This window comes from Marmota flaviventris, chromosome 11, assembly GCF_047511675.1.
Source record: "Marmota flaviventris isolate mMarFla1 chromosome 11, mMarFla1.hap1, whole genome shotgun sequence".
NCBI classification, from domain to species: Eukaryota; Metazoa; Chordata; class Mammalia; order Rodentia; family Sciuridae; genus Marmota; species Marmota flaviventris.
In genome coordinates, this window is record NC_092508.1 from 2937452 (window position 1) to 2961882 (window position 24431).

The following is a 24431-nucleotide window of genomic DNA, read 5'->3' on the forward strand; positions in this document are numbered from 1 at the left end:
CTGCAAAATCTTTGTATTATCAAATGAGGGGAAAATGTCCCCTAGTTATTTGTTTTTTTCCTAGGAAAATCACCTATCCTGTTTCCGGGCATCCTTTCATTTCAGACATTCACAGAGCATGTAATCTAAGTCTGCTTCATCATGTCTTTCCTGGGGCTTAAATAGTGAGAAAAGGACACTTTTCCCCTCAGGATTGTCATTTATTTAATTTTGGGTACTGAGGATTGTACTCAGGGGCACTTGACCACTGACCCACATCCCAGCCCTATTTTGTATTTTTTATTTAGAGACAGGGTCTCACTGAGTTGCTTAACACCTTGTTTTTGCTGAGGTTGGCTTTGAGCTTGTGATCCTTCTGATCTTCTCAATCTCCCAAACCTCTGAGATTACAGGCGTGTGCCACCGCGCCCGGCTTCAGGATTGTTATTTTTAAGAACAGAATGATTATACATATCTAGCTAGAACTGCTGCTGGTAATCTTTGCCCTCATGTATAGAGACTCTGATACCAATCCAGAAAAAAATCAAAATCCTCTAGACCCAGCTATACCTGAATTCATTTCTCAAGTTTTCAATTATGTAAGTTCATTTTCATTTTTTGTGCTTTGGCTAATGAGTTATGTTTCTACCATTTGTAATCAAGTTATCGCCTGACTTACACACTGATCTATGACCTTCCTTAATACTGAAGCAGGTTACAAACATTCCATAGAACAAAAGTAAAAATAAATTAAATAAAATGAAGTAATTTAAATCAAAGTGAAGGTATGACCCTAAAAGATGCATTACACACTGGCAGATGATAGCATTAGCAGCTACAGCACACCTTGACTGAATGCTTTTATGTTATAACAAACACTGTGGCTAATGCATTACTCTATCTCCCTAGGAAGACAGATACTTCTCTTATCTCTGTTTTACAGAGCAGGCAACTGAAGTACAGAGAGATTATGAACAAGGCAGGAGCAGAAATCTGAACTTAGAAAATGCTTCAGAGGCTGCATTCTTAAACAGTACACTATTAAAGATGAACCAGTTTGGCTCCCAGTTTTCTGGCAGTAAAAGCAAAAATAATTTATAACAGTCAATGTTCCTAATACATACGATAAAGATATTCTCTGATCTGTCAATCCCATCTGTCGTGTTATTAGGGCAGAAGTTCTACATCCATACTACTAGCTGGGAATTCATACAATATTCATAGATCAGGTATATCCCCCACCCTCAGACTAAAAATTCAGGCAAAGATACATAGAACCTGTAATATTCCTGATAGTTTTCTAGGAACAATTAAAACTATTAGCTTTATAAAGCTTATCTCACATATTACCATAAACTTGGTGGCATAGACAATGCAGATTTATTTTACTTCTGGAGGTCAGAAGTCTGACACTGGCCTCACTGGGCTAAACTCAAAGGCTACAATTCTTCTGGTGGCTGTAGGGGAACATCTGTTTCCTTGGTTTTTCCTGCTCCTGGCGGCCAACCACATTCCTTGGCTCCTGGACCCTTCAGTCTTCAAAGTCAGCAGGAATGGGTGAAGTTCTTGCAAATGCCATTTTCTCCAAGTCTCTTTTCTGCCTCTTCTACCACTTTTAAGGACTCATGTAATTAGATTAAGACTACCCAGATAATCTAGGGTAAGCTTCCCAACTCAAGGTGAACTACTGATTAGCAATATTAATTTTTGTCACATAAGACACATTCACAGGTTCTGGGAATGACAACAGGACACTTCAGAAGGCCATTCTTCTGCCCAAGTTAGTACTTAAAAGTTAATATAGATAGAATGCTGGCAAAAAACTATTTCTTTAATAAGAAATTACTTGTATACTAAGCTTTTTAATCACACATTATTTCCCTTGACCAGAATTCAGACTGGCATCAGACAGAGCCATTGTAGAATTTTTAGTCCCACTTTTTTGTATGATACTTATAACATTTCAGAGTTCTAGTTACCTCAAAACAATTATCTACCTATTCTAGTTGACACAGGTAAATGCTCTTTATTATTCTAATATTATAGTATATGTAAGAAACAATGAACAACAATATAAGTATACTAAAATTTGAAATTCTGCTTGTGAAGATACATGGAAACTTGGGACAATCTGACTGCCTTTTAAAATTCTAAATGAATTTATAAAATTATCTAATATCAAATTAGACTGTAGACCAAAAGATAAACACTGAGGCTCCAAAAGATTCATGAAGAATAATTTTGAGTTTCTGATTTAACTTGGGAAGTGTAGTAATAGTTATCAATTTACTGGTCATGCTGAAAGGCTACAGTTCTTCTGGTGGCTGTAGGGGAACATCTGTTTCCTTGATAATATAAATAACACTTAACAAAAGCTGTTTGATTCTTAACTTTGTTCTCAGAATTATAAATTTAAAAAACCTCAGAGTTATAATTAAAAATGACCTTTTCTATATCTTCCCCAAATCAAACATAGTCATTTTGTTTCTCTGTATTCTAAGAGAGAATTCCACTTCATCATTTCTTTCAGAAATAACTAACTAGAGGTATTTGTCTTATTCCTACTATGTTAAAAATAATGTCTATTCCATGTTGCAGAGTGGTCCTGTGCTAACTCTGAATGTAGCATTTTAATACAAACAACTATATCATTATTTAACATTTAGGAAAAAAATCCCTTAATTTTAGTGTTCTACTAATTTGATAAATGGAAAAAGCCTATTATCCTCAAGTTTCATTTAAGAGGGTCCTTTCAAAATCTTTTTTTTTTTTAAAAAAACATTTTGAAATTCAGTTCTTGGTAGACATATGGGGTAGATACAGTAATATCTGGAGATACAATGTAATTTATGAAATAAAACCTTATTCTTAAAACTCTCATAAAGGGCTGGGATTGTGGCTCAGTGGCACAACACTTGCCTTGCACGTGCGAGGCCCTGGGTTCGAGTCTCAGCACCACATAAAAATAAATAAATAAAATGAAGGTATTGTGTTCAACTACAACTGAAAAATAAATATTTAAAAAAAATCTCATAAAAGAGGAAAAATATGAAATCTAGCAGTTTAATATTTGGTCTTACCACCCTATGTAGTCCACATAACACTGGGAGGTTAATTCACACTTGGACAATCCCATTGCACTTCCAGAAAGTATTAGATTTACAGTGGAATTATAGATTAGCTGCCTTTATTAAATTTAAGTACATCAAATATAAATGTTAAGTGGGAAATTTGTAATCAAGTAACACCAACTATACACTGGATGCTCTAAACATTTAAACACTTATTATTATTAAACATGTAACTTTAAGAAGTACATATTTGGTACTTTAAAAAAGCAAGCAATTAAAGAAGTTTATATCCTATGTTCCTATCAGATAGGGAACCAAATTAGCCTTTGAAAAGTGTTCCACTTTATACACTAATACAAAAGAACTTATCACAGAACAGGTGCAAGCAATATGACAACCATTTAAATTTCAGTACTAGACCAAAACACACATGGGTCACCCTTCTCTGTGAAAACAGGAAAACTACAATTGAATGTTTCATACTGAAGTTGGAAATATGCATTAAGTATATCACAGCAGTGACTTACTTGTCTTTGAGCTTAAAAATAAATGTGACAATATTTTCTATTTCTATAAATTCAAACTATCTATTATCTTATGGTCCAATTTAAGGGTCTTTTAGACATTTAAAAACTGCAGCTAATATATGAACTTAAGGTAAATTACAGTTTTATGTATGGATATCAGTTAATGAACTATGAAATGATATCAATAAACCTTTTCTAGGTCAGTTTTTTTTTTTAAATTGACTTATCAAAGGTTTTTAAAAAATGGACATGACCTTTTTTCTGATCCAAAATATGCAGTTTTAAGTCTCTAAGTAACAAGTTTGAAATAAAGTTTAAAAAGATAAAATTATGGAGGGATATGAAGTAAAATATTTTAACAGCTAAGGCTAGTTACTGAGGTTATTTAATTGTATCTTGCTATTACCATAACTTTTTTCTAAGTGCTGCAGAACATTCTCTGAAGAAGGGCACTCTGATTTCCATGGAAATCCTATAGGGTTAAGAACAGAAGGGAAAAATCAACAATGAAATATATTGATTTTGCTAAACCTAATATTCTAGGAAAGCATATATTTAGTTATTAGTATACACTACTACTAAACTTATCAAGACTCACTTATACATGAATATCATATGTGTTAATTCACAATTAAATTCTATTACTTGATTTATTATATCAATAAGCTCTATTATTAGATTGAAGGATGCCAGATATTATACACAGAAAACTTTTCAGACATTGTTTACAGAAAAAAAGCAATTATTAACAGTGTTTTAACAGAAAATCCAATGCGGTCAGGTGTCATCTTCTATCACTGTAAAGCACCTAAGCTACCTTAGTAGACATACATCCTGTCCCTCATTATTTTGTAGCCCATGATTCTACTTTGTAGAATGTATCATTATTTGAAAATATATTTTTATTTCCTTTTCCTTTCTAGAATTCAGGTTCCTGGAAGGCAGGAAATTTTATTTCAGCTGACTTCTCAGCATCCAAAAGTCAAAAAAAGGTTAGTAGTAGTATACAGGGTAATAATTGAGAAGGGGCACATAGAAGCCTTCTGGGGTGCGGGAAACCTTATATATCGTGACCTGGTATATAGACTTTTGCACACATATGTGAAAATATGTACATTTTTGATTGCTTTAAATTTTACAATGATTTAATTAAGAGTGGAATGGGTCATAAAGAGTAACAAATGTAACAAAATGATTATCTGGGAATTTGGAAATGATCAAGACTAGACTTAACAGATTACTGGAGATAAAATAAAAGCAAGATGATAGTTAAGATAGAAAGTAAATATAAAGCACTATTTAAATGTGTGGCTGGAAAGATCAAAGACAAAAGTAGTAGGAAATGGTATTCAGAGAAACAATCTAGATGTTAGTTGTGCTCAATGTCGCTGGGTTCTCATTGGCTTCGGAGTGTTTTCAATAGATAAAACTACAATCAGGTAATTCTGAAATTCAGAATCATGACTTAATATTATTTTCAATTCAAGTTTAATAATACAGAAATTTAAATTTAGCTTTTGATTTTTATACCTTTCTTCTTGTATACCAAAGATATCAGTTTCTAACATAATTATGTTTTCTATATAAAGTTCCAAAGTGTTGGGGCTGGGGTGGTGGCTCAGCGGTAGAGTACTTGCCTAGCACACGCGAGGCCCTGGGTTCGATCCTCAGCACCACATAAAGATAAATAAATAAAGGTATTGTGTCCAACTACAACTAAAAAATAAATATATTTTTAAAAAGTTCCAAAGTGTTGTTACTATTATGATTTATGATTCTTTACAGCTCTAGTTGTACTTAGAATATGTGATATATCTAGAAGAATAGTTAAAATGTAATAAACATGTAAATGCAATAATTAGGGGCTGGGATTGTGGCTCAGCAGTAGAGCGCTCTCCTAACACGGGCGGGACCCGGGTTCGATCCTCAGCACCACATAAAAATAAAGGCATTGTGTTGTGTCCATCTACACCTAAAAAATAAATGCAATAATTATTTTCTTTTATATGGTTATACAAGTAGTTTCATTCATTTTAGTTTTGTTTTCATTTAAAATTATTTTCTCTTTCCTTTTATATTAGCAAATGGAAAACATTTAGGTTTCCAAAACCAAGAATGAATGTATATGAGACCTTTTGTTTCTATCACTATATCATCCTCTCCCTGCAATCATTTTATCAGGTTTTCCTTCCAGTTTCTTCTTACAAACAAAAGTAAATATGTGTACCTATACTCATATTTCTCCCTTTTAAAACGTAGATTGCATATATTTCTCTTGATTTAGTTACATAAACAACATTGACAGAAGTTTACTCCATTAGTGTTCAGACCTTTTCTTATTTTTGTCTAACAGTCAATATGTAGATGTTTCTAATCTTCTGCCAAAGAACCTTGTGCATGAGACATTATATCTGCCAATTTATTTCTGACAGAATGGTGAAGTGAGATTTTGAGGTCAAAAAGTAAATACATGTATGACTTTTAAAGGCACTAATGATTTTCCTTTCATTTGCACTGACTGTCCCAACAGCAGAATGTCTACCAATCTGATTGGTGAAAATTTCTTGTCAGATGGAGAAAATCATTTATTAAAAAGACTGTTCTATTCCCTATTATTCTGTGATGCCACCTTCATGCTAATCAAGTGATTACATATTTATGTCATTGTTTTAAAGTTCTCTTTTCTGTTCAGTTGATCTATTTGTCTTTCCTTGCACAAAAATAATATTATCATTTCATAACATCAACATATGATAAAACCAGTCCACTTTATTTTTCTCAAAAACCATTTGGCTATACTTGACCTTTTGTATTTTCATAATTTTGAGAATCTGCTTGCTACTTAGTTCCACAAAAATACATGATTAGGATTTTATCAGGATAGCACTAAATGCATTGGACAGGATGAAGAGAACAGGTATCTTTACACTATTGAGTCTTCTAATCCAGACAGAAGATACAACCCTCAATTTGTTTAGAATTTCTTTAATTTCTCTGTTTATAGTTTTCAAATAGAGGTCTTGAGTCTTTTGTTAAATACATTCCTGGTAGTTGATAGTTTTAATGGTACTATGATTATCTTTTTTAAAAATCCATTTTTCCGACATTATATGGTATGTGGAATTGCAACTGACTTTTTTGTGTACTGTCTTTGCATCCAGAAATCCTTTTTAATTCTGATAGTCTATGTGTAGAATTCATGGGATTTCCTATATATAGAATTAGCTGTACATACAGATGATGAGTTTAATTTCTTCCTTTCTTATACTTTTTCTTTTTTCTCCAAATTTTTGAATTGCACACTTTACTCATTAATTTTCAGTTATTTATTTTATGACATAGGCATTTAAAGCTATCCATTTCAGTTATAGCACAGCTCTGTGTCCCACAAACTTTGATATGGAGCATTTTCATCATCATTCACTAAAACATATAGTCCAGTTTTAATTATGAATTCCTTCATTTATTGGTTAGACATGTATTTCAAAACATGGGGTTTTCCTATTTTTATTCTCATTAATGATTTCTAGGTTATTTGTATTATGGTCAGAAATATACTTTTTTCATTCTTTTAGTATTTTTTGAGACTTATTTTATGGTCTAGTATATAGTCAAATTTTGTAAACATTTCAGGTGACTCGAAGACACTTTATTTATTTTTTCATTTTAGGGAATACTGTGTTCTAAATATGACCAGTTAAGTCCAGTGATTATTTTTTAGTAGTTCAGATGTTCTGTATCATCACTGATATATTTTTTGCTTGCTTTTTAAAAAATATTTCTTAGTTTTAGGTGGACACAATATCTTTTTTATTTTTATGTGGTGCTGAGGATTGAACCCAGTGCTTCATGCATGCTAGGCGAGCACTCCACCACTAAGCCACAATCCAGCCCATTTTGCTTGCTTCTATAAGAGAAATATGTTAAAAACTTCCTATTATTATCACAGACTTACAATCATTTTTCCTGGCAATTTTGGAAATATCTGTCTTATATATTTTGAAGGTATTTTAGATGTACACAAACTTAGAATTATTATTTATTCCTGGTAAATGGAACATCTCTCTTGATAATTTTATTGCTTTGTTTTTGTGTTAATATAGTTATTTCTTTTTCCAGACTCTTACCTTTTCATATCCTAATACTTCTAGGTGGTATCTAGAAATACTATGTATTTGTAGTTGACATTTTAAAATCTAACCTGTTGATCTATCAAGTCTTTTAGTTCATCTACAATTGTATTTACTGAAATAAATGCATTTTCATCATCTAAGTTCCTCCTATTTATCCTGACTGCTCTGTGTCTTTTTATTCTATTTTTTTAAAAAACTACTTTTGTACTATTTTTAATACTTCAAATTCCTCACCCGTATCATCATGGGAGTTATATATTTTTTCTTTTTGTAGAAAAATACACATAAAATTTACTACTTTCAAATGTACAGTTCAGCAGGTTCACACTCATGAAGTATGTTAACACTGCTGTATGGCCATTATCACCATCAATCTCCAGAGCTCTTTCCTCTTCCCGATCTGAAACTCTGTACTCATTTCTTCTATGAACAGTTTTAGTTTTTGATCCACTCTGAGTTAATATTTGGATATGGTATAGGTAAAAGACCCAACTCTATATTTGCATGTTTTTAAGATTTGTTCTTTTAAGTGTTACTCCAAAGATTACTGTTGCAGGGCCTAACCCTGGACCTACACGGAGGAATGCTTATCTTGCTCATTATACAGCAGGGAAGTCCTAACATAGAACGCTGTGTTTTGGGGCAAAGTGCTGTCAAAACACTGGCAAGTGCCATTTCTTTGCTCCCCTGACAAGAAGTTATTCCCGTGCTGTTGCAAGGCTGGCCTACATGGCCGTTTCTGGACTCTTGGTGTCTTGATTCCCTTAAGAGGTGTGTCACCTCTGGCCTATCATGACTGTTATATGTAAATTGAGACATACCCTCTGTAAAAGCTATTTCTGCTGTGCAATAAAGCAGACACTGTTCTCTGAAACTATCTCCAGAGGGGTTTCTCCACACCCTCAAGTTCCCCAGTCAATACTGGAAGGGCAGGCCCCTCAGCAGAATACAACATGCATTCGCTAGTTTATCAAAGTCTCATATCAAACAGCATGTGTAGAAAAGAGAGTTAACACAGCAAGAGAGACCCAAAAGTGCCGTCTTTAGAAAATTCTACTTACAAGGTAGGCCCTTGGCTAGTGTCTGGAAATCTGGATTTCAAGAGGTTCCTCCCCTTTCCAGAAGTTATGACTGCCTCACTGTGCTGAAACTGTTTATATAAACATCTGTTTATGCTAAACAGCTGCTTTCTTTCTGAGTGTAGACTATGGTATGTAGGCAGAGTACCTACATGACCAATCCCCAATAAAATCCTTGGGCCCTGAGTCATTAATGAGTTTCCCTAGTAGATGGAGAAATCAAACACACCCTGTGTGGCTCCCTAGAAGTTTGCATCTGGTTTCCTCCAGACTCACCACAGGTATCTTTTCCCTTTGTTGATTTTGCTCTGTATCATGTTATAATAAGTTACAGCTATGTGTACACCTATACACTGTTTCATGCTGAGTCCTTCTAGCCTGGGGGAATGGTTGGGAACCTAACATAGACATTTTATCCTCTCTTCCCCAACTGCAAGGTGCTTAAAACAGTAAGAATACTTATTTCCCTCTCAACTTGTATATACTAGTATTGTCATATATTTTAATCATATAGACTCTATAAAATACCACTATTCTTGTTTTATACAGTCAGTATGGACATAATTGTTCTTTTTTGACCTTCATTTCTCCTGCACTTCTGAACCTTCATTTAAAATCAAATTTCCTTCTTTCTTGAACACTCTTTAGTATTTTTATTTTTTAAGAGTGTCTCTCCTTCTAAAGCAACAAGTTATTTCAGATTTTTTTTTTTTTTTTTGCAGTACTGAGGATTAAACCCAGGATCTTGCACATGCTAGGCAAGTGCTCTGCCATTGAGCTACATCCCTACCCCTTTTTTATTTTTCTTTGAGACAGGGTCTCTATAAGTTCCCCAATCTGGCCTCCAACTTCTGCCTCAGCTTCCTGAGGAGCTGGGATTATAGGCATATGCCAACATGCCCACTATAGTTTTATTTTCATGAAAATATTTTACTGTTATTCTTGATGGTTCTTTTCCTGGATGTACAATCTTATGTTTGTAAAATTTTTTGATGGTGTCTCATGAGAATGAGCTGTTATTTATTTATTTATTTTGAGACAGGATGTTGCTAAGTTGCTGAGGCTGGCCTTGAGCATGAACCATCACTCTCAGCAAGCATGTGTTTTTGTTTTTGCAGTGCTGGGGATTGATCTCAGGGCCTCACACATGCTAGGCAAGTGATCTATCATACTAAGCTACATCCCTAGTCCCAGGCATTTTTTTTTTAAAGTGGTTCTGACAAATACCTAGAATCTCTCTGGTTTAGTTTCTATTATCTAGTACTTAAGGTAACTTTAAAAAAAAATTATTTGTTCTTTTTATAGTTATAAATGACGGTAGAAGGTATTGTGACAAACTATGCATACATAGTATGACTTCCCATTCTTGTGATTGTACATGATGTAGAGTGTTTCACTAGTCATGTATTCATATATGAACATAGGAAAGGTATCCATTCATTCTACTGTCTTTCCTATTCCCATCCCTTCTTCCTTCCCTTCATTCCCCTTTGTCTAATCCAATGAACTTTTATTCTTCCCTTCTCCCCCACCTTTATTGGGTGTTAGCATCTGCATATCAGAGAGAACATTCGGCCTTTGGTGTTTTGGGATTGGCTTATTTTACTTAGCATGATAGTCTCCAGATCCTTTCATTTACTGCAAATGCCATAATTTCATTCTTTTTTATGGCTGAATAATATTCTACTATGTATATATACCACATTTTAAAGTTATTTTTCATTCACATGAGCTTATTTCTTTATGATTATTTTTTATAGTACACTCTTATTCACAAAATAAACTATTACGTATCAAATTCTGGCAAAAATAATTTGAGAACTAAAATGGTATTACTTTATTACAAAGAATTCTTATTTTAATTTCTCTTAGTTATCTGGCAAAAGCAATAACTGTAGATCATTTCAATCCTACCTAGGGAATAAATTCTAAATCTGAGTTACAGCCCCTCTGAGAAACAAATTAGTTCTAGTTCAAATTTACTCCTAGAGCACAGCCCTTTGGAATCCCAACCCCCTACAAAGTCTACCAAGTCTCCATTCCTCTAGCTGTAACGTTACAAAAAGGGTCCCTTTAGCTGCTCCTTAGCAAATACCAGGGAGAAACTGGTTCCAAACATTGAGCATATTTCTCTGAGAATATCTTTTCTGTACATTAGCCACGTAATTGATCATTATATTGATAGCTCTTCAATGTCTTCAAACAAAAATTGTTTTAAAAAATATATATATTGAGCTTCTAGCTGTTCTCAGTAGAAAGTTGGCTTGAATTACCTGGATACCTTATGCTGGAAACAAAAGACCTGATCCACTAGTTTGCAAAAGAAATTCTACGTTAATCTGTAGAAATTCAGAAAATATACACAAACTCTTTGTTGCCTTTGTTCAAGAGGTGGAGCTTAATTCTCCTCCCCTTGAGTGTGGATTAGATTTAGTGATCCCCATTTAATAGTGTGGCAAAATGACAGACTGCAACTCCTAAGGGCAGTCCACAAAAGACAATGCTGCTTCCATTGTGCTCTCACTTTCCCAAGGGAAGCCAGCTGCCACATGTAAGGACATCCAACGAGTCTAATGGAAAGGCAGGTCCATGTGATGAGCAATTGAAGCCTCCCATGTGAATGGACCCTCTTAGAAGCTGAGCTTTCAATCTCAGCCAGCCTCCGGATTACCACAGTCAGATCAACATCTTGAATGCAACATGGTGAGACTCTGAGCTAAAACCACCCAGCTAAGAATCCCAATCTGCAAATTGTGAGATGATAAATGTTTAAGTTAATTAATTTTAAGGTAATTGGCTTTGAATTAATAGTTATTTAATGCAATACTGGTTTTTAAATTTAGTATTTTATGTTACTATTTTAATTTAAAATTATTCTTTTTATTTCTAAAGAAAATGAAATCAATAACTTAAAATGCTTTAGTAATACTTAAATATCAAAGAAAATGGTTACTTTACCTCTTTATTGCTTTGTTTATTCCTAACTGGAAGCAGAGTTTTTCAGAACAGATGAAGTCATTTCCACAATAGTACTAATAGATAAGCCATTCAGGAAACCTTTATGATTTACTCTTACTTCCTGAAGAGCATCTATAATATGGTCTCTATGCAAAAAGAAAACATTCATGGGCATTTTTTTCCCAAAGTAATGCATTCTGAATATGACTAAGTTATAGAACTTAACTATTTTTTACTTATATTGTCTGTTAAAATATAATTTTAGTTACTACCTGCTGACATCTGGATGCAGTTCAGCCAGTCTCTTCATGATCTTGGTAAAACTACGAAGGTTCAATGTATTTGGAGGTATAAATTGAATAGGTGTCTCAGGTAATAAATGAGCAGATTCAATCTGTTTACAATTCTTCTTAACACCCTAAATTAATGAATAGAATGAATAAATGTTGAAAATATGATAAAAAGCAAAAAGGGCCAAGAAACTGCTTAGAAAGATAAAGAAGAAAAAAAAACTTATTATAGTCTAACAAAGATGGTAAAAGGAACTTCACTATACACATACTCCTACCCACAGCCAACCCCATGGCCTAGCTCACTGGACCAAGACTGTAGTCTCTCCTGAACTAATGAACACCAAAATCACAGGCTGGGTCAGTGGAATTATCTGTCTAAAAAACATAAAACTGGAACATGAAACAAACAAATTAGTCAAATAATCACAGGTGCCTGAATGAAAATACTGCAGTTAAAATTAAGCAAAACAAAGCCAAGTGGGAAAAAAAAAGCAGTCATGAGCAGAGAAAACATCATGCACAGAGAAGGAGAAGGAGCCCAGATTCCCTGGAAAGATATGGACCAAAGGAGAGAGGAGGGCAAGAGTCACAGTCCCAATATAACCCAGGTTTACTTTCCTTCCTGCTATGGATTGAAACTATGTACCCCCAAATCCATCCTAACCAGGAGGTGTGAGATGAAAGGAAAGGTGTTTTAAAAAGTGATGACCAGAGGCCAAGTGCTCAAGAAGGCATATTAGGAAAGATCAGTAAAAAGGTTGTTGGTGACAATGGAAAGAACAGTTCAAGTAAAATTTCTGAGATTGAATTTAGAGTATTAGGATAAAGGAGATAGGCAATCAAATAAATGGAGGCAAAAAACTACTTCATTGAGAAGTCTAGCAATGAAAACTGCACAAATAAGGATGGTAAATTCAAAGAAATGCAAAGTCAAGTGAAAATCCTATCAGGATTAGGAATGGTTTTAGGTGACTACAAGTGGAAAGAAAAGGTTTCAGTGAAAATGAGAATCACTAATGGTATAGAGAAGGAATGGGAGAATTTTAAGAATCAGGAGAGGACAGAATAAAGGACACAGCTGAGCAAAGCAAACAAATCAGAAAATGAAAGAATTGTTTTTGAATGATGGGAATGTTTGTTATTTTTATTATGGTGGTGGATATTTATTGATATGCATTTGTCTAAAGTCATGGACAAGAAAAAGTAAATTTTACTGTAATTAGGGCACCAGGAATTTTGCTGGGCAGTGGAGAGATGAAAGCGAACAAGCAAACTTTGTCACTTTCCATGTGGTGTTTGAGACCTTGATGAAGTAAAAGTGAGGGCATATGATTATAAAATGACTACATTTTATGGTTTTAAGAATTGTGAGATAAGTCTAGCTGTGGAAAAAAAAGGATGATAAAAGTGTAATTAGTTACTTGTAAATTAGTACTATTTAGAAATAGGGAGATAAGATCTGCAAAGGACTGTCCAAGAGCCTAGTTAAAAAGAATGAGTTTTTTCTTTGGTTAGATCTATAAACCACTCCACTCCTGCTCCACCCCCACAGAGCAACTGGAGCTGTATAAAAACAGGTTAGGTGGAGTCAAGATTTAAAACAATTTAGTTTGATGATGCTCTCCTTCCAACAATTCCAGATTGTCAATACTGTAATTGTTTATTGTACAAAGGTATTTACAGCAATAAGGCATATATGAGACCATTTGTGGGCCAATTAATAACTAACCTTCTGGTCCGAAGGGGAAAACTCACTGTCTTGCTCAGATCCCAGCTGCCGTGGCCTAGTTCTGGGCAATTTAGAAATGCAGGAGGCATTCATTTCTTTGTTGGTGTTTTTCTCCAAATTATTCAAACCAACTTTATTCCCATTTTTGGAGGCAAGTGGTGATGTATATTCTCCAGGAGTTTTAACAAGCCTCACATTTACTGATTTTCCATTTATTTCCATTCCATTCATTTCTTTCACAGCCATCTTTGCATCACTGTTTTTTTTAAAAGCAAGAGACGCATATCTAAAATATAAAAGTAGAAGATGAAAAAGTTCTTTGTTAATGAATTTACCTCAAACTCAATTCTGTAACTACTGACTAAAATATCTGCTCTTAAAAGTAAAAAGGTCATATACTATACCTGGTACAAGAATATTTATTCAGAATAATTAAATATAAAACAAATTAAAAAGAAAAAATAAAAGTAAGGTTTTTATGACTTACCTATTTATTTTATATTAAAATTTAATGTTCTAAATATGCAAAGTTGACATATAAAAGAATTACAGATTCCTGGTTTAAAGGCAACTGAATAGCCACACTAAAAAAATTAAAATTAATTCTTACATATAGGCACAAACTCCAGATGGTTCAAAAGGTGCAAAGCACAATTTAAGGGGAGGAACTAGTGAATACAACTGATCAAATTATATTGTTGGATTTTGTGCACATACAAATAGACAACAACAAATCCCACTATTATGTATATTTATAATACACAGCAATGCTATGAAGGTACCATTATTCTCCCTTTACAAAGAGGCTAAAGTACAGCAAAGATAAGTAACTTGCCCAAATTCAAGCATGGAATTACTGATGGAGCTGGGAGATGAATCACAGTCATCTATTTCTAGAGCTCATTCTCTTCAATAATGCACTGTTTCCCCTGGTAAATGGTATGTTCAAGATAAACTACACAAAAATCAAGAACTATTCTGTATACCACAAATGACAAGTTGAAGAGTACACAGAAAGAGCTGATAAAGAATAGCACCATTTAATGACTGCAGCTATTTGTCTATGTATCTCCTTCCACTTCTCTGGGAATCTCCTGTGGGAGTAGCCCTTGATATTCTCAACAATGTGGTTCACATCTAGTTCAGAATCTCTGGTGCATAGTAGACAAATGGTAATGAAAACTCAGTGAATTTGGGAAACACACCTGTAATTAGTAGAAGAATCATAAATTGAAATTTCAAAAACTCGGTACTTCTGGAAATGAGACCTTAAATCAGCCTAAAATAAGAAAAATAAAAGTTGTTGAAAGGTAGAGAAACAAAATAATCATAATATGAGTAACCGATAAACTTAAAAATGAAGCCTCAAAGAGAAATCCTGGCATACCTCAGACACCGAAGGGCAGAGACCACCAACATGTATCAGAAAACATTTATCTCTTCGTAAGGGTTCAACATTCTTCATTTCTGCTTATATAAAGACATAATATGCAACAGAAATGACACTGACATTTTAAAATATTTCATGTTCCCCTCCCCAATCACAAAGCTTATTTTAAATTTAGGAGCAAATATCAGCACTCGCTTGAAGACAAGAGCCTTATGAAGTATAACTTTTAAGATTTCTGGGCCTTAATCACATCATCTTAGAGATTGGATTAACTGATTACGTCCTCTGGAACTCAAAAATATATCAGTTACATCACAACTAAGAAAAATATCATTTATCTCTTGGTTCACAAGTTACTTCTAGAATAGTCCTTTGCTGGAGGGATAGCACACCAAAAATACTTTTATATATCAGGTAAGTATCAACAGCAGATACTTGTGATAATGGCAAGGGCCCACAAGAAAAGAAAGAAAGAAATAACTTGAGCTACATAGCATGATTGTGGAAATAACAAAACTAGGGTTAAATTTCAGATGTTTTCTTGTTTGATAAAAATACTCCAAATTCTTAGACTATGGTCTCTTGTTAAGAGAATCTGGTTTGAAATAAAAAAGGCCTCCATGAATTCAGATTCAAGTGACTATCAACTCCCAAACCTGGCACACATCATTTCACGTAATTCTCACAATTACCTTGTGAGGTAGTTATTGCTATGTTAATTTTACAGATGAGGATACTGAGGTCTCAAGAGTACTGATCACAAATCTAATAAGTTGTGGTGTTGAATTCAGGCATAGTTCCTTCATCTCTGGGTAATAACCTTTTCTTTAACTTACTTCTTTTATTAATCTGAGTGTATAACAATGTATTCTAAAGAAAAACAGTGATAACATTTATTTTTATAATTTAGATTTTTGCAGTGGAGTGAGAAAAGTAAAAAGCTATGGCATAATAAAGAAAGTCTGAGCATGAGACTCAGAAGATGTACATTCTACCTACCACCTCACTTTCCACTAGTCCAATAAAAATATTTACTGAAGTTCCTGTGGGTTGAACACTGAATTTTACACTGGAGATAGGCAGTAAGCTAAACAAAAATTCCTGGTATTAGTGAGCTAATATATGAATACAGAAAGGCAGTTAATATGCCAAAGAACCAAAACATGCAGTATATGATAAATGATAATGGAGAAAAATAATGCAAAGACAAAAAATGGTTACAATAAAACTGAATAATATGATGCCCTTTATTTTAAGTTGTAGGTGTGTTAAATATATGTACAATAAGCACATTAAAAAATGGTCACTAAAATATTCAGAGTGGTTATTATAGATTTGAGAAACTCAAGTGAAAGTAATTATTTTGGTACTGGGGATTGAATCCAGAGGCATTCTACCACCAAGACTCTTTTTGAGATAGGTTCTCCCTAAGTTGTCAAAGCCAGCCTTGAACTTGAGATCCTATTGCCTTAGCCTCTCAATTGCTGGGATAAGAAGTGTGTGTACCACCATACCTGGTGAATTTTCTTACACTTTCATATTTTATTAAAAATCTTAGAGCTGGACTGTAGCTCAGTGGTGGAGCGCTTGCCTCCCAGGTGAGAGGCCCTGGGTTCGATACTCAGCACCACATAAAAATAAAGATTTTGTGTCCATCTACAACTAAAAAAAGAATATTAAAAAAATCTTAATAAGCATTATTTCTAAAAGTAGGGAAAAAAACCAATAAAACCATACTGTTATGGAAAAAAAAAAAACACCAAAGAAGTAGATAGGAAAAATAAAGGAAGGTAGCATAAACATCATCAGAATGACAGAAGGCAATAATCATGGATACTAAAGAAAAGCCAATTATAAGCAATTAAGGACTATATAAAGATGAAAACATCCCTTAAGTAGTTATTATTAAAGTAAGGAAAAGCAATGGTGTTCATCTCTAATTTGATAGACTGGTACTGGTTGACTGATGGAAACTGGGAAGCTGGTTTGATTCACCAGGTATCCTCCCCTGGAAGATACCTGCCAAAGGTTCAGAAGAAAAGGATGCCCTGAAGGAGTACTGATGGGTGGCCTTCAGTAGGAGGGAGAGAATGGCATAGTTCTACCTGCTAACTAAATTCTTGATTTAAACTTTAAGTAGTTCTCTGAAAAAGGAGTGCCCTTTTTTGTTTGGTACTGCAACTGAACCCTTGGGGGCTTCACCACTGAGCCACATTCCAAGCCCTTTCAAAAAAAATAGTTTTAGTTGTAGACAAACACAATACCTGTATTTTATTTATTTTTATGTGGTGCTGAGGATTAAACGCAGTGCCTCACACATGCTAGGCAAGCGCTCTACCACTGACCTACAGCCCCAGCCCTCCTAGCCCTTTTTATTTTGAGATAGAGTCTTGTGAAGTTGCTTAGGGCTTTACTAAGTTGCTGAGTCTGGCCTTGAAACAGATAACTCCTGCCTTACCTCCAGAATTGCAGGGATATAGGTGTAAACCATCATGCCTGGCAGAAAGGAACATTTAATACTGATTTAATCTTTTGAAAAAATGATCTCCAACTGGCTACTTTTCTTTTATATAAGAAAAGCCACCAAATGAAACAAAATATTATTTCAGTCTCCCAATAAAACAAAATAGGTAAGCACTATTTTCAAACAAACTAGTTTAGAATTTCTCAGTCAACTATTAAGAACAAACCTTGTGTAAACTTTGGATTCCATTTGTCGTGTTCAATTTGGTTTTCTTGTATTCCTGAGAAGTCAGCTCCTGTCAGGTTCTCTTTAGCATCAAACCAGTCTTCACTGATTTCACGGTAATTTCTGTACTCTTAAGATATTAAATATAATGAACTATGAATTATGAATAATGTTTAACCCTATGAAAAGTTATCTAAAAATATAAATCAGAATGTTGATGACTACCAGTTTTATGTATAAATCCAATGGTTAAAATTAGTAAAATAAGAGAACCAAGCACAAATATTTTGAGAAAGGCTTTCAGCAGTCCTGAATAACATTCTTCTTAATCTGATTTGCTTCCTAAATTTTCTTTAACACTGATACATAGCTTATTAAAAGCCTTACTTTTTTGAGTTGTCCTTTACTGAAGAAAAGATGATCTTATATAATAGAATGAAAGTAACATCAGGCTGGGGTTGTGGGTCAGTGTAGAGAGCTCACCTAGCACGTGTGAGGCCCTGGGTTCGATCCTCAGCACCACATACAATAAATAAAAGTATTGTGTCCAACTACAACTAAAAAATAAATATTTAAAAAAACATTTCTAAAGGAAGTAAGAATGCTGCAACTCTTTATTTCATTAAAATTAATGATCTTTTTGGAAGATCAAAATCTTTTAGAGGAAAAAAGTAATGAATAGTAAGAATATTTTAAACATTATTGTTTTCTGGCAACAAGACAATACATTATTATACTGACCTTTATCATCAAGTTTCAGTTGACTAAAGCCTACATTTATATCACCATTTTTAAAACTGTCTTTCTCAGGTGTTGGATCTTGTGTAGGATGACTACTTTCAGATAATAAAGACATCTGAGGATTAAGATAATAAAAATAATATGGATTAACAATTATTATTCTCTTAGTATACGATAGGCACTCTGCATAAGCATTATTTATCCCTCCCAATAATGAAGGTTACAAGAGAAAAAAATCATTATCAATCTGACTTACAGAAGAGAAAACTGAATCTAAGTTGTTGGTTTATGTCAGACATTTAACAAGAATTAGTATTTGAAGCCAGTCTATATACAGTGACTATGTGCCAATATGACTATTATTGGGCAATGATGGCATAGACACACAAGAAGCATTTGACATGATTTTTGAAAAAAATATATATAAATATTTATTATGTTAACTTTATATATTTAATTTAGAGTATGTGCTTATGTATACCTTCCATTTATGAGAAGTAAAATTTCTTTCCCATTATGTAATAGTGAAATTGTTTTTATACTTACTTAAAGAGAGAGTAATCAGAGTAACTAACATAGGTAAAATATGGCTATGGTAAATTGTGAAAATAGTACATTAGTAGTTAAAATTTGGAAACAATACACTACACCGGCTTTCACAAATAACCAGTTAAAATGGAATTCCAACTTAAAAGACATATTGCTTTAAAATCAAAACCACGATTATAAAAATAAGGTTACATTTTTTTTGCATATTGTACTTTTTTTGTGTGTGTGCCATGCTAGGGACTGCTGAATCCTAAAGGGATCATGTTTTTCCTGAGATAGTCTAGGTTTGTATCTATCATCACACTCAGTTATTAACATTATTTTCTTTTAACCCCAAAGGTTCCAGGTTTGAAGCCAGGTATAGTGGCATATGCCTGAAATTCAAGCTACTCAGGACGCAGTTAGATCAAAGTTCAAGACCAGCCCAGGCAATTATACTGTCTCAAAATAAAACAGAAAGGGCTAGGGATGTAGCTCAATGGTAGAGCACTTGTCTAGCAATTGCGAGGCCCTGGGTTCAATCCCCAGTATTGCCTTAAAAAATAAAACCCCAGGTTTGGTAATCACATGGTCACTCTACTCATCATGCTGACATCTTGATCAGGACTGGACCTAAATACAACATTATTTTCCTTCCAATTGGTTATATGACTCAAATGGTAATACACAAAGTAAGCCAGTTGAATAAAAAGTAGAATGTGAGGGTTTCTGAAAGTTACAATTTACTTAGGACATAAAATTAAAATATTTATCTTGATGAACTTTAAATAAAATAATCTCACTTGAGAGAGTGTCTTTTTTAGGGCTGGAGAAACATCAACATCAGGTGCACTTTGATTATCTAGTTCCGAATCTGCTCCTGAAAAGCTAAACAGATAGGCATCATTAAAGGATTTATCCATGTTCCAAAAGGGGACCAAAACAGAGAAGCCCAAGTTAACTGAATTAAGCAGTTGTAAGATCAAAGAAATTCTAAATTAGATGAATTATAACTTACTCATGTGATTCTTCTTTTACCAACTGGAAACAGAAAAAAGGAGAGAAAAAAACTTTTGTTTAAATGTATTCCGTCTAAATAAAGTATAATTTTTATTCTTAAAACATATATACATACCCTGGAAGCAAAAGTAGAGAAGGCAGACAATAATTTTGATTCTACTGACAGTGGGGGCAGCTCTTCCAGTAGTATGCCCTTGTGTATTTTTTCTTTCAAATTCATATATCTAACTTTTAAGTCTTCCAAAACAGATAGTAGTGCTGACCCTAATTCTTTCTTAGCAGAATTACTTGGCAAATTCCTGTTGAAAGGTAAGTTCACAAAAATAAATTGTTTAGGCCCAAATCATCCATTTAACACTAATATTATTCACTTAGTTCTAACTCTACTAGATTTTAAAATTTTAACTGTTGAGTAAAAAAAAAAAATGAACCACAATAGATGTGTTTTTTCTTTTTTCTACCAGGGATTAAACCCAGGGGCACTTAACCATGGAGCCACATCCCTAACCCTTTTTATTTTTTGAAAACAGGATGTTGTTAAGTTTCTTAGAGCCTTGCTAAGTTGCAGAGGCTGGCTCTGAACTTGTGATCCTCCTGCCTCAGCCTCCTGAGCTGCTGGGATTACAGGAGTGTACTACCATGCCTGGCTAGACCAGATGTGTTTTTTTTTCCCTAGGATCAGTACAAGCAACCCTTCCCTTAATAATCTAGAGAATGTGGTAGAATGTCACACAAAACCCTCTCAATGACTGCATCCTTACTTGGAGTTCATAAAGAAAAACTGAACCTATCTTTTCCCTGGATTCAGCATTCCAACAGTGCACTTGTTACCCATCCATAAAACTCATAAGTATTATTTTTAAATTCTTATTACCCCAAGATAGCTAATAAACCCAGTTACAATCTACCTCTTATTTTGCCCTTCAAAAATGAAAAATAAATTTTCTAAAATAAATTTAAAGCTAGTGATAAATTTCTAAGAAAATACAGACTTAAAATTAATAAACACCTATTTAATCCTTCTCTGTTTTCCATTATAAATTTGTAAATATCACAACAATGGTGATGACACATCTGATAGTGAACATTTAAAAGGTGCATCTCTGCTTTTATGGCTCTCTGCATTATATTCTGACAGCACTTTGATGGCAAATTCTTCTCCATCTCTTTAGAAAGTTGAAATTCCCTTTAAAATAAAAGACAGAATCAGATAAGATTCCATTTCTCTACAGTAATTATATGCCTCTAAAAAAAGATTTAAAATTTCTTACATTTCCTTGTCAAGTTTTAGATAATTCCTACTAAAGACAGAGAGGCTACAGGGACAAAAACAAGGACATCAAGAGTCAAAGCTAATCATATTCTAAGAGTCAAGGAAGTAAACAATTTGCAAATTTTTACTTTCTTTTACTAAAAAAAGATTCCAACCTAAGACCAGGACTTCACTTATCCAGAATCAATGGATTGCCTCCCCCCCCCCCAGCTTAAATCAAATTTTGGCCAAGATTTTTTAAAAGTTAATGAGCATTCTGGATTGAAATTGTTCTTAAATATATTACTTTAATAGAAAATAAACACAATGTATATTTTTCTTAGCAATTAAGGATCCTTAATATAAGCAAATTGTCTACTGTGATATCAAACCAAAAAGTTCCAAGTAACTAAACTACACTTTTTTTCAATGCTGACAGTTTTCAGACATTTTGTTACTAGTTGCCACTTCCAGCTGTCCTCGAAGCCAATTCTTGTATTTACTTTAGTTGAGATACCAAATTCAACTCATTAGAAGAATGAAAAATTAAATGACTTCAGAGCATAGTAATTAACTTGGCCTTTCTCTCTTTCCCATCCCACTTCCTGGTTCTCCACTGTGTTAAGTAGTAAGTGCAAAGTAATTATATGATGAATTAAGATTAAAATACTTTAGTGAGTGTAGCTATTAACTCCTTTAAATTTATGACATTTGATTCAAAAGGTGCTATTTTGTTTTGGTTTATAGGGGAATAATAAGAAAAACCAGAAAATTAAATCAATGTGGATTTAGTCTGAATAAGGAAACATAAATATGAGTTTTGGAAGGAACTATCAAGACTAAATTCTCATTAAGTAAAGAGTTTTAATATCTCATACTGTTTCAATATTATTCATTAGCAGACAAATGGCTAAGATAGGTAATTTATTAAAAGTTCCTTTTAGATATAATTCTATATGGCTAAGTATGATACACAGAAAGCAAATACTACTTTAGACTTTTTTCACGTTTAAGACTACAAGTTATACATCTGACCTACCTCTCAGGATGTTTCTTTAAGTCTATGATATCCAATGTTTTTCTTACTTCCATGGAATCCTAAAAACATAATTTAAAATTAAATTATAAAGATATGACAAACAAATCATGTTATATCTGGAGTTTCAAACTGATAAAATGTAAAACTAAACTTCAAAAGGTCTTTGTGGCAATAGCTACCCCCAAATAACAGGGCTGGAGGCAATTTACCTACTCATTCCCTTCACATTTTTTCACAAAGGCCTCAATATGACATAATGAATGAACCACCAACATTTATATTAGCATGTGCTTTATAAGGTAAAATTTATACAGTAAAATAAAATTTTATTATCATACTGATTTTACCTTATTTAGGAAATTTCCATCTGGCTTTAAACCATCAACTGAGAGAGATCTTCCTGATCCTTTTGTCAAAACCACCTGTGTGTCTACACAATCTTGACTGCATGACCAGTCTGTATTACAAGCCACACTTGTTTGTTTTCCACTCTGCCATCCGCCAGGCCATTGTTTATTCATCATTGTTATCTCTGTGTTGCTTGATGTAGATACTACAGGAGATCTTGCACTTGTTGCCCTGCTGGTTGTGAAACAAGCCCTAAAATCAGTGCTAACATCCACTGTCTGATTAACTGTGACTGTACAACTTGCTGCATCTGACACTGATTTAGGACATGTTCCTTTCCTATCAGGAGAGCATCTTTTATTTGTAGTACTGTTGCTAACAACTTTTAGGGAACTATCCTTTTCCACTGCCTGATTATCTTTGACTGCAATTCTTGGTAGTGTAACAGAGAAACCCAAGGCTGGGTCAAGGTTGCTTTGTAGGCTTTTATAATGTGAATACCCACAGGCAGAAATGACTGAGTCATCAAAAACAGAGGCCCAGGGAGTCTGGCAACCTTTACAGGATTGGAGTAAAGACTCCAAAGCTTTGTTCTGAGGTAACTTGGTAGGATTTTCAAGATGCTGTGATACTTTGTTTTCAACAATTGTATTTCCACAAAGATCTTTACTTTCAGGTATTTGAGATTTCATTTTCTCAGTATAAATCTTAGTTTTGAGTGTTTTTTGAGGATTCAAGAAACCACTCTTAGGTTGAGATTCTTGGTTTCCAAGAGAATTGTTTCTTTGTAAAAGATGATCAAATACCGTGTGGTACATTAAACTAGTCTCTTGTTCCTTCCACTTTTCATGCTTTGATTCATGATTTTCTTTTATCATGACAGAATTCTGAAATTGAGAGACATGAGGCGAATATTCTTGTGCAAAAACATTAAGTGAATCCAAAGAAATAATAGAACTACTTTCCAACTTAACATGATTATCTTCTATATTGCTAACACATTTAACTTCATAACCTGAATTTCTTAATTCAACAACTTCCAGATTAGATATACTTAATGTTTTGGCTCCATCAAAAGATAAATGGTTACTTATATATTCTTGTTCTTCTGCACTGTGATATTCCTGCTGTGAGTCTTCATCTATATCATACTTTTGCATATCTTCAGCGGTTTCTTTATAGTCATCATCTGAAATCTTGGAGATTTTTTCCAAGCCAACAGTCTTCTTACCTTGATGCTCCAAAATATCAAAAAATATCTCTTCTCTTTTTTGCTTTTCAGGATCTAATTCTGAATTTAAAAGAGCAAGATTTTCATTTAGCTTTGACTCTGAATAATGTATAGAGTATGTCTCATTCAAAAAAGCATAGTCAATACTGTCTTCAAACTCACTTGACTGGGAGTGAGTACTCCCTACATTGGTATCTTGACTCGCTGAAAAATATGACTCAAATAAATCTGTTTTTTCAATACTGTTGATTTCTTTGTTGGCTCCTTGCTTTAGCGTATTCCACTCATCAACAGGAAGAATAGATTTGACTTTATTACAACCGTTGGAATAAAATAATAAATTTTCTTTCTTAGAAGATATACCTGTCAAAAAAAGAACAAAATGTAAAAATTTTGAATTCAACATTACTGAATCTAAACACTA

General features: G+C 33.6%; 1 protein-coding gene across 4 annotated transcripts in view; it reads right to left on the bottom strand.

Moving 5' to 3' along the window:
* Window positions 1–3267: 3267 nt before the first annotated feature.
* Rbm44 (RNA binding motif protein 44) overlaps window positions 3268–24431 on the bottom strand; it is a 31301-nt gene continuing 10137 nt past the window's right edge. Inside the window, exons 2-15 of one of the 4 annotated variants that reach the window (XM_071619328.1) lie at window positions 22776–24370; window positions 22429–22487; window positions 21147–21323; window positions 20253–20436; window positions 20136–20158; window positions 19921–20005; window positions 18590–18704; window positions 17850–17978; window positions 15157–15236; window positions 14975–15048; window positions 13770–14055; window positions 12020–12165; window positions 11748–11893; window positions 3268–4049 (exon numbers count right to left, since the gene is read on the bottom strand). In XM_071619328.1, the coding sequence (XP_071475429.1) occupies window positions 11770–11893; window positions 12020–12165; window positions 13770–14055; window positions 14975–15048; window positions 15157–15236; window positions 17850–17978; window positions 18590–18704; window positions 19921–20005; window positions 20136–20158; window positions 20253–20436; window positions 21147–21323; window positions 22429–22487; window positions 22776–24370 (3077 nt within the window). In that variant the 3' untranslated portion in view covers window positions 3268–4049; window positions 11748–11769. Of the gene's footprint in view, window positions 4050–11747; window positions 11894–12019; window positions 12166–13769; window positions 14056–14974; window positions 15049–15156; window positions 15237–17849; window positions 17979–18235; window positions 18267–18589; window positions 18705–19920; window positions 20006–20135; window positions 20159–20252; window positions 20437–21146; window positions 21324–22428; window positions 22488–22775; window positions 24371–24431 lie in introns of those variants that run through there. The other 3 variants (XM_071619330.1, XM_071619329.1, XM_071619331.1) reach the window with 3 other exon arrangements.